This window comes from Spinacia oleracea, chromosome 2 (genome assembly GCF_020520425.1).
Source record: "Spinacia oleracea cultivar Varoflay chromosome 2, BTI_SOV_V1, whole genome shotgun sequence".
NCBI lineage: Eukaryota > Viridiplantae > Streptophyta > Magnoliopsida > Caryophyllales > Amaranthaceae > Spinacia > Spinacia oleracea.
The window spans coordinates 105053630-105064521 of record NC_079488.1 but is presented as its reverse complement, the minus strand read 5'-3'; the positions used below and the strand labels follow the sequence as shown (position 1 = coordinate 105064521).

General features: G+C 33.6%; 1 protein-coding gene and 1 non-coding gene across 2 annotated transcripts; both read left to right on the top strand.

Annotated features, from left to right (window-relative positions):
* The first annotated feature begins 1465 nt into the window (after window positions 1–1465).
* On the top strand, window positions 1466–4112 carry LOC110791259 (polyubiquitin 11). The gene is made up of 2 exons (XM_021996014.2): window positions 1466–1692; window positions 3071–4112. Exon 2 carries the CDS (start codon window positions 3071–3073, stop codon window positions 3755–3757), a length of 687 nt encoding a protein of 228 aa, XP_021851706.1. The 5' UTR covers window positions 1466–1692; the 3' UTR covers window positions 3758–4112.
* A 419-nt stretch (window positions 4113–4531) lies between these two features.
* TRNAM-CAU (transfer RNA methionine (anticodon CAU)) lies at window positions 4532–4603 on the top strand. The gene has a single exon. It is a non-coding gene; the product is annotated as a tRNA-Met (tRNA).
* Window positions 4604–10892: the final 6289 nt, after the last annotated feature.

Below are 10892 nucleotides of genomic sequence, written 5' to 3'. Positions count from 1 at the left end.
TTATTACTCCGTAGTGATTTTGAAGAAATAATTTTTATTAAAAATAAAAAATTCCATCACTAAAAAATACTCCTACCTCCGTTTCGTAATAGATGCGTCATTTCTTTTTTCACGTATCCCAACATACTTCTTTGAACATTAACATCTCTAATTGCATGTAAGTAAAAATTATAAAATTTGATATTTGAAATCATCAAATTGATACGAATTTAACAAGATCTCACTTGACTATGTTTGTTTTTACATAATGTGAAAGAACAATTGTCAAAATTAGTTAATGAATAGTGTCCAAAATAGAAACGATGAATCTATTGCGAAACGGAGGAAGTGGAAAAAATTTCAATATATAAAAGAAAATTTTAAGCATTTTGATTAACTTCCGAGCAATAAATAATACTTCCTCCGTTCCACAATAGGCATCGTTTCTCATTTGCACGTATGCCAACACGCTTCTTTAAACATTAATTTCTTTAAACATTAATATCTTTAAATGCGTATAAGTAAAAATTATAAAAGTTGATATTTGGAATCCTCGCATTAATACGAATTACAAACTTTTATATAAGGCGGTCTTACACAAAAGACCACATTGGTGTCATATAAGTTAAGTAATGAAACCAATTAGTTAAACAATAAAACCAATTAGTTATGCACTGTAATCAATTAGTTAAAGTACTGAAACTCATTAGTTAAACACTGAAACCAATTAGTTAAGCAATGTAACAAATTAGTTAAACAATTAAAGTGGTCTTTTCGGTAAGGCGGTCTTACACAAAAGTTACCGAATACGAATTTAACGAGATCTCACTTGAATATGTTTTTTCTTACACAACAGTGAAATAATAATTGTCAAAGTTGATTGATGAATAGTGCGCAAATGAGAAACGATGCATCTATTGTGGAATGGAGGAAGTAAGTTTTTGCTTATAATAAGCCATACTTGTAAGTTTTTGGTAAATAGAAATAAGATAATTAGACAATAAAACACTAGGTGAGTGTCACCACCGTCGTGTCTTGTTAAGATCCACATGCTAGATACTTGAATAATACGGACTTATGGTATACTCCGTAAGAATGACAAGTATGGTTGGATAAAAATAGAATATTTTGGGTTGAAAGTTAAACGTGATTTAGTTATGTAAAAAAAAAATAAAAAAAAAATGTGTCGTTGTTAGCTAACAACTTCGTAAAATGATTTTAGCTTTACTATTAAAAAATGTTATCCTTTAACCATAAATAAAAGACCAGCTAAGGTACTTAATTCAAAAATTACTTGGTATACTAGAATAAGTCCAGAATATTCGGCCAACTTTTGATCATATCAATTTAATCAATTAGGACACGCGTAACTCCTGGGAAATGATAAATCCAAGGAATAATTCACTTCTTCCAAGGAAATCATCTTTGAAAAAATATGGATTTCTTTGGAAGAAGTAAAAATTTCCTTGGATTTATCACTTCCCGTAACTCCTGTAATACCTCAGCTTAACAAACCAACATCCTCCTTTTCTTTTTTTCTATTTAAACCCTCCCTCGTTTTTCTTTCCCCTTCATCATCTGCGATTTCCCTCATCAACACTTTAATCATTCAATTCCTAATATCGTCATTTTCTCTCCATTATCTAAGGGCTAGGGTTCGGATTCCTCGCTAGCTAATTCTTGACGCTTTTCGCTCAATCTTTCTGATTCAAGGTGAGAATTCTGCCTAATCTTTAATTTTTAATTTCCTCGTTTGTCTTTGTTTTTTATTTGTTGTAATATTTGTTTGTATAGTTACTACTCAATCTGTTTGAACTTGTTGATGAATTGATGATCATGTCGATGTTGATTTTGTTTATCATTTTTGCTTCAGTTTCTTGATTATACGTCGCGATAGTTATGTTGTTTGCTTAGTGTAAATTCTTGTTTAGGTTTTGAATTTTGATTTCACTTCGTATTGGGGTTTTCATTTCACTTCATGTTAGGGTTTTGACTTTTGATTTATTTCACGTGAGAGTTTTGATTTGAGTTATCCAACTTTTCATTATATAGTGCAATGTACTACGGTCAGTATATGTTTCGGAAAAATCAAATTTTGTTGAAAAAGGCGAGGATACGGCAAAAAAATTAATTTTAAGAGAGCTAAAGTTTGAAGCCTTTAGACAATGAGAAATCATTGTTTTCTGTTAAAATAAATGGGTACTTTTGATTTTTGTTAAAAAGGTGACCAAACGACCCAAGTCAAGCGTTGTCCGTAACCATTTTTAACCATTTTACGGGTACGTATCCATGGAGTACCCGTATCATGCCCGTATCCACAAAGTACCCGTACTGATTCTTCACTTGATAGTCCTAGGGGTGAGCCGAAATTTAGGGTACTCTGAGTTTAAACTGGAACCTGTTAGGAACCTTCGGTTTTGGAACCGGAACCGATTGTGCAGTTTCCGATTCCGGGTAATAAATTCGAGAACCTGTTGTAATAGGTTCTGGTTCTCAATTTTTTTGGAACGGGTTTCCCATACACACAGTAATTCTACTACGGAGTACCCAAAATAAGGGAACGGGCCATATAAAAATTCTTCATATGCTCAAAATATAAAACAATCCAACTTATTTTTTGAAAAATTTAAACATAGAATTACCAATTAAGCTCAAACTATAAAACAATTGAAATCCAAACCATAAAGTAGATCATTTTTCAATAAAATATCAATAATTTATTTAAATGATAGGTTTCGGTTCGTGAAATTTTAACATGGTACCCTGTTGTGCTCACCCTATGTAGTACCCATGCAACATAGTTTACATGTTAGGCAGAATCTCTTAAAATCTTATGTTAAGAAATTACGATGTGTAGCTTGTTTATGATCATCGTATGATTTCTTAGAATTTTACAAATTATGTTGTGGTTTAGGTTATTGTTTTAATCATGATTTTCTCAAAGCATATGTTCTCTTGCATCTTTTATTATCATTAGCCTCTTGTTTGATATTCATCAATGTTAATGTTAGATTGAAAGTAGGGACTGATTTGTGCTTGTTGATTTCTTGAGGAACTTCCTGTTATCTAAATAGTTGGTTTCATATTGCAGATGCAAATCTTTGTGAAGACACTTACAGGGAAAACAATCACTCTAGAAGTAGAGAGTTCTGATACAATTGACAATGTTAAGACCAAGATCCAAGACAAAGAAGGGATTCCTCCAGATCAACAGAGGCTAATCTTTGCTGGTAAACAACTCGAGGATGGAAGAACCCTTGCAGATTACAACATTCAAAAGGAATCAACTCTCCATTTAGTTCTTCGTCTAAGGGGTGGGATGCAGATCTTTGTTAAGACCCTTACTGGTAAGACCATTACTCTTGAGGTTGAAACTTCTGACACGATTGAAAATGTTAAGACCAAGATTCACGATAAAGAAGGTATTGCACCTGATCAACAAAGACTCATCTTTGCTGGGAAACAGTTAGAGGATGGTAGAACTCTTGCAGACTATAATATTCAAAAGGAGTCTACTCTGCATTTGGTACTTCGTTTGAGAGGTGGGATGCAAATCTTTGTGAAGACACTTACTGGAAAGACGATTACTTTGGAAGTGGAAAGTTCAGATACAATTGATAATGTTAAGACTAAGATTCAGGATAAAGAGGGTATCCCACCAGATCAGCAGAGGATTATCTTTGCTGGGAAGCAATTGGAGGATGGGAGAACTTTGGCAGATTATAATATTCAGAAGGAGTCTACTCTTCATCTTGTTCTTCGTCTGCGTGGGGGTTAATGCTTGAAGTTTCTAGATTCTGGAATTATTGTGTGGTTCAATATTACTGTGGGTGTCTATCTAGTGGTGTTATGTGTGGGTTTTATAAGTCTGTTGTTAGTATGTAGTGTGGTGTGTTATGATGGGAATGGTAACTGGTGAGTGGTGTTGGTATAAGAATGTGGTGATATAATCTCTAGAGTATGTAAATCTGGTTACTTTCTTATAAAATAATTCCTAACTTTCTTATAAGAGTGTGAATTTTAAAACCATACAAAGTATGTTTCTGTCTGTTTTAAATGATGATATTGGTGAGTTCGCTTACAATGTTTGATATCTGTCGTGAACTTGTAATAAAAGACATTGATTGTGCATTTGTGTGGTACTAGTCTTTGCATTAGTGTGAACCAGAAAAGACTTTTGGGCTACCTCAGCAGATTGTAAGATGATCACAAGGAAGCTGCTTTTGTCCATTTTGTGTCCGATTTTCAAAACCCCAGCTCTTTTACAAACAAGTTACTAACTTTACCAGATTACTGCTGCTTATTTGGTTACGTACTTACGTTTTGTGTGTATTCAGGGCAGACTTAAAATTAGTATTAATATTAATGGATCCTAATATTCATATTTACTTGTGCAAATTAATTAATACCAATAAACCAGAGTATAATCCACAGGATCAAAACCTAGCTCTGATATCAGCAATCCTGCCATCCTTTTGCTACTTCCCTGCAGTTCAGTATTCCTGTTTATTTGTTTGTACTATTAATTGTTTGAGCATGATGATACCAATAAATCAGAGTGGCGCAGCGGAAGCGTGGTGGGCCCATAACCCACAGGTCCCAGGATCGAAACCTGGCTCTGATATGAAAGAGAATGCTTCCTGCCATTTTTTTTATCTATGTCCTTTAATATATTTTTGGGCCCTATACATCCGCAGTATGATCCATCAATTTTGCTTTGGGCCCAACTTATTTGTCAGACCATTTTTGTAAACTACTTTTCCTGTTTTGTTTGCAAACAATTTACAATATTTACGAAGTTCTTGCTGGAGAAGTTACAAATATCATGATTTATAAAAGCTTCAAACTTCTTTTTTTTTGGCAACTAAGCTTCGAACTGTAATCATGAGAATAGAATAAAGTTACTGGGTTAGGGGTTAGACTAAGTTATTGGGTTTGAGCCGAATTTTCAAAGCAATTATGGCTGGCTTATGGGCAATGGGTTAAAGTAAGTTATTGGGTTTGTTTTGCCATACTTGTAAAGTTATTCTGGCCTATTAGAGTTTGGTTTGTCACCTGCGTTTTACTGACCCTAATTTTATGACTTGTACATATTTTCTTAACAACATATGTACAAGGTCATTTAAATTTTTATTTTGCCTATTTATTAGATTTAATCCCGTGCAATACACGGGTTAATATATATATTGTTCTATTATTTAATTTTTCACCGTTTTTCTCCGCCTATCATCGCACAATAAGTCTATAACCATCTACTTTTGTAATTAAACTTTCATTGTGTCGTTCTTCTCTTATTGGAGGCAATGTATCATATCAATGAATTTATGTAGGAATCAAATTAGACATTAGATATGAAGTTATGTTTACATATACTTCCTCCATTTTTCTTCTTACTTGCACCATTTTCCTTCTTTGAAGTTGCATATTACTTGCATCGTTTCCTTTTATGGTATGCATTTATATGTTTTTTGGTGTGTCCAAACACCAAAAACCTATTTTACCATTATACATATTATAAATTTACCATTAACATCTAGCATTCCAAATTAATTGTCACGTAGTCAATTAACATAATTTAGATTACATACAATGTGATGCGTGTCTTCTCTAGCTGCTCCCGAACCGAACAAGAACAAGTCTTTAGAGCCTCAAACGTTACCCCTCCGTAGAAAGTCCACAGCACGTTCCGATCCGCCTTAGGTTTAACCAACTAGGATTTTACTTAGGTTTATGTATTCGGGCTAGGTTGTATTATGTTCTCCCTTGAACACAATGGGAATGAACAATATGATTTTCAATGTAATTGATATATCTAATTATGAGGGTCTAGCTTCATATTTATAGGGTAGGAAATAAGGAGTTTGAGTCTTACTAGGAATAGAATTACCAACTCTATTAGGATTGAAATTCTTATTCAATTAGAATTGCAACATTAATTAAACTCTTTTAATTAAATCAATTCCAGTAGGACTAGGAATACTTAATCCAAGGTTACTTGGGAATTAAGCAATCGAACCTTTCTTGGAGCCCAAGATGAAACAACCCAACGCAGCTACAACGGGCCATGTTGGTGCGCGACGTGCCTGCCTAGGCCCAGCCACAGCCGCAGCTGGCCAAAGGCCCAGTGCGTCGTGGCCTTGCTTTGGCGGGCCTGCACAGCTTTGCTCGCTTGCTTGGCGCGGCCCTTGGCTGCTGCCTTGCTCGCTTGCTCGGCGCGGCCCATAGATGTTGCCTTGCTTGCTTGCTTGGCGCGGCCCATTGGCGCTGCCGCCTTTGCTCGCTTGCTTGTCAAGCGATGGGCCGACTCGCTTGCCGGCTTGTCGCTCGTCGAGCTTCCGATCCGTTTTCCGATTCCGGAATCTATTTCCATTTCGAACAAATATTTACGTTTCCATTAATATTTTCGATTCCGGAAATAATTTCATTTTCCGACAATATTTCCGATTCCGGTAATATTTCCGCTTCCGACAATATTTCCGATTCCGGCAATATTTCATTTCCAATAATATTTTCCGATACGAACCATGTTTCCGTTTCCGGTAATATCTACGACTTGGATAATATTTATATTTCCGTCATGAACCATATTTCCGTTTCCAGCAATATCATCATTTCCGGAGTATTCTTTATTTTTCCTTTTGACGAGTTCAGCTCCCACTGGAACTGAGATATGTCGTTTCCGAATGTTCATAAATGGAGTACTTAAGGAATAATATATTCACTTAAATACTTGATCCGTTCACGTACTATTTGTGTGACCCTACGGGTTCAGTCAAGAGTAAGTTGTGGATTAATATTATTAATTCCACTTGAACTGAAGCGGCATCTAGCTAGGCATTCAGTTCACTTGATCTCATTGAATTATTAACTTGTTAATTAATACTGAACCGCATTTATTAGACTTAGTATTAAATGCATTAAATGCAAACTTGGACCAAAGGCATTATTTCCTTCATTAATACCTAAAATATCTTTACTAATGACGTACAGTTAGTCCTCTGTTAGCCTAATTTCCAAATTCACTAAATCCCCCTATTTTAATACTTATTTCACCAAATACCCCTATTCTAATTCTGAAACTTAATTCTCCAATACCCATAACTTAAAATTACTCATTTTGATGCTCAGCAGCTAGTTTTTGTGTTTGAAAATTAGTCGTTGCTTATTGTTTGCTTATAAATACCCTTTTTCTGACCGTTTATTGTAGTTTTCCTATTATTTTGTTAATTTCATATCATTTTTGTCATGAGTTGTGCATACCCACTATTTACCCTATATTTACTGCTCGATCCCTCCGCTTTTCCTTTTTGCACTATTCACATAATTCACGTTGGCCCTATTTTATTTCTAGTATATGAAAATAAATGTTAGTATATAATGTATTGTTGGCTTCATCTTAATACAAACTATATATTTTCAAAATATTAGTATTTTATAAGTTTTAAAATATATACTTCAAGATATTGGTGATCAAATTTGTGCATAAGCAATCGTATTCAGTCAAAATGGTACGAGTATTCTGGAACAGATGGAGTATTTTACTATGTCATCTTACTAATTACTACTCCTTGACATATCATTTTCTCCAAATACCGTTTTTCTTCATAACTTTACATTAGTAGGAATCAATACAAACAATCGAGTAGTAGTGAATAAATCATTGCATGTTGTCCCTGGATGTACTGTGTGTTTGGAGTGTTTGCCGCTTTGCCCTGTTTGGTAATTTCTTGGAAGTGTTTGAGGCAATTCGATCCTTATCATCATAAAAACCGACTATTTCAACCCTGAAGATATTGCTAGGCTATTTATTGGAATTTTCTTAAAGTATAGGACATAATCCTATAAGAAATTGTATCATTAACGACGGAAAATTTCGGCGCTAAAGGTCAATAATCGTTGATTAATAACGGGATTTTCTGTCTCGAATCCGTCATAAAAGGGAGCCGTCGCTAATGGAAAATCCCGTCGTAAAAAACATTTGCGACAGTTGTTCCCGTCTTTGTTTGGTTGTTAGCCCCGTCGCAAAATGCTTTTACGACGGAATTTTTGACCCGTCATAATTAGGTTGTCATTAAAGATACAAATTCTTGTAGTGAATGTTTGTAAGTTTCAAGGATGCTAAGCTTTGAATAGCACTCGATATGTCTTTATCCCTCTTATTCTCGGATCTTTTACCGAAACGGCTACTTTGACGAATTTATTTACCAAAATGGCTAATTTTAAATTCTAATTCCCAAATTAGCTAAAAGTTTATCTTTTAAAGCAAAAATCAATAAAACGGTTAATGTTGTGAAATAAAGAGGAAGGAGAGGAAATTGGGAGAGAACAACTGTGTATCTTATTCTATGAACAATAGGGTATATATACATACAATAGAATAGGGTTTGCTTGAGGAACAATAAACCCTAAGATCTAGAATATTCTAGAAACATACTAGGGGTATAATGGGCATCCACATAATATTCATAACACTCCCCCTTGGATGTCCATTATTGAAGGTTATGCCTCGTTAAAACCTTACTAGGAAAACCCTGTGGGATAAAAACCTAGTGAAGGAAAAAGAGTACATCATTATTCATAATACGCTTGAGATGTTGCCTCGTTAAAAACCCTACCAGGAAAACCCAGTGGGACAAAACCTTAGTTAAGGGAAAAAGAGTGCAACGCGTATTTCTCCCCCTGATGAATACAATGTTTGAGATCTTTAAGTGCAATCAATCCAATACTGCTGAGTAGCTCTTCAAATGCAGCATCATGGAGTTCCTTGAAACTCGATTCTCCATAGTTTAACTTGAATCTTCAATTCTTTACTTGAACAGATGAAGTGAATATCTTTATCACCAAAGCTTCGAAAATAATACCTGTAAGATCATTTGTTTTTCTCTATCTCATTCGATACGTTTGTTTTCGAGTTTCTCGATGCATAATACTTTAGCTTCACCTTAGATAGATACATTTTCTTGTATATGATATTATAAGACTTATCCATACATATTGGACATATATACCTTCTTCTGGAGGTCATAAATTGTAGTTTTTGATCAATATTGATCAAACCTTTTTTTGGTCATACTTTCATGGCAATACATGATAAATAACAATATCATCGTCCAACTTGGAGGTATAATGTAGCTAATAATGTTATTTATGGTTCTTCTGGACCATGACATAATATCCACTGGAAGGACATTACATACCTTTATCTTATATTTTAAGATGATTCATATTTGTACAAGAATTCTTTCATGAATAAATTAATATGTATATTTCAAAACTCTCAAGTACTCAAACTACTGGTTGAGACGACATTCCAAAACACACTTTTAGAGTTTTGATAATATCTTACCAATGTTGTATATTCATGTGCAAAACTTAAAAGGCTAGATGTTTAAGAACATCATGTATAGTTCTTCTGGAACTCTTCTTATTTGCATGATTCATAACATGCTATTAAATCAACATTATATATAAACTTCTTTCACAACTATTAAGCCAATGGATTAAGAATCTCCACTTATAAATTTTTCATAAAGTTGCAAATCTATCTCACCATTCTTTGAATGCATATTCATATACGACATAATAATAGTCTTGAAACATGTTATATGAAATTATAACTAGCTAATTCTATATCATACCATGATAAAACATAAAACAAACTAAATGTATGATGAATGATGCATTTAACTATTAACTACACATGTGCATGAATGTAAGACTCAAATGCAAAACACTGTACAGTGTGGATATTTCAAATCCATAACTTGTTGGACTTCAGGTCCATGAGCTCATTTGATCATTATAGTTATGTCTACATTGAAACAGACATAGATTTACGATCCCCTATTCAAAATCCATTATTTCTCGCATATGCATTATATTTCGGTTCCATCATCTACCGGTATCATCAAAATTCTTCAACATATATTTTGCATGCTATTCATCAATGATATCTGAATATTTATTCAATAGGTACCATTCATTTTTTCTCACGGGCCATCTATTATTGTTCAGATATCTATACCACTTCAAGGGTTTTTCATACACTATATAATTAATAGTGTTATGTTTATTTTCAAAAATATCATCAACTGCATTATCTTGCCATCATTTTCATATAATCACTATGTTGGAACCGTATATATAATCTACACTTCAGGTGTAGAGATTTAAATAAATATTGGCAAGATATATATTTCTCAACACTTACTATATGTAACATCGAGCACTATGACTATCATACAACTTTATGTCTCTAGACATTGTAAAACTTAACATTATTAAGTCATAGATATTTATGTCCAAACATACTTCGAGGAAATAAAGCTGGCACGTACACTTACTCATATGGGGATCAATTTATTATCTTTCAATTTTGCCAACTTATTCTTGCTCGTCTCCCCCTAAGTTGGGAAAATATTTTGAATATGTTATGGGGCATAAAAAATTTCACCAACTAAATAATACACTTTTCAACGTGTATTTTGATAAATATTACATACTTTTGTTTTCTTCTGGAGATCAACATTGATTTTGGGGAGTAGATATAATATGCAGTTGTTTTCTTCATATTTTCTCTTTTCGTGCTGACGTATGATTGCCCCGATCAAGAGATTTATGATGCTTATTTATGATACTTAAATCAATCACAAAATACTTGTAAACTTATTGGTGATCTTCAAGTCACCTACTATCATTTTGGTGAACTTCAGGTCACTTACTATCATGGTGAACTTCAAATCACCTATCATTATACAATTTATCAAAATCATTAATATCTCTTGTATTCATTTTCTCAATCGATTCATTATAACTATTCGATTGAAATACAACTCAACCTCATCATTTTGTCCTGCCTTTGAATATATATACAACATATGAGGGAGTGTCAGCACATAAAATTTTATTTGATA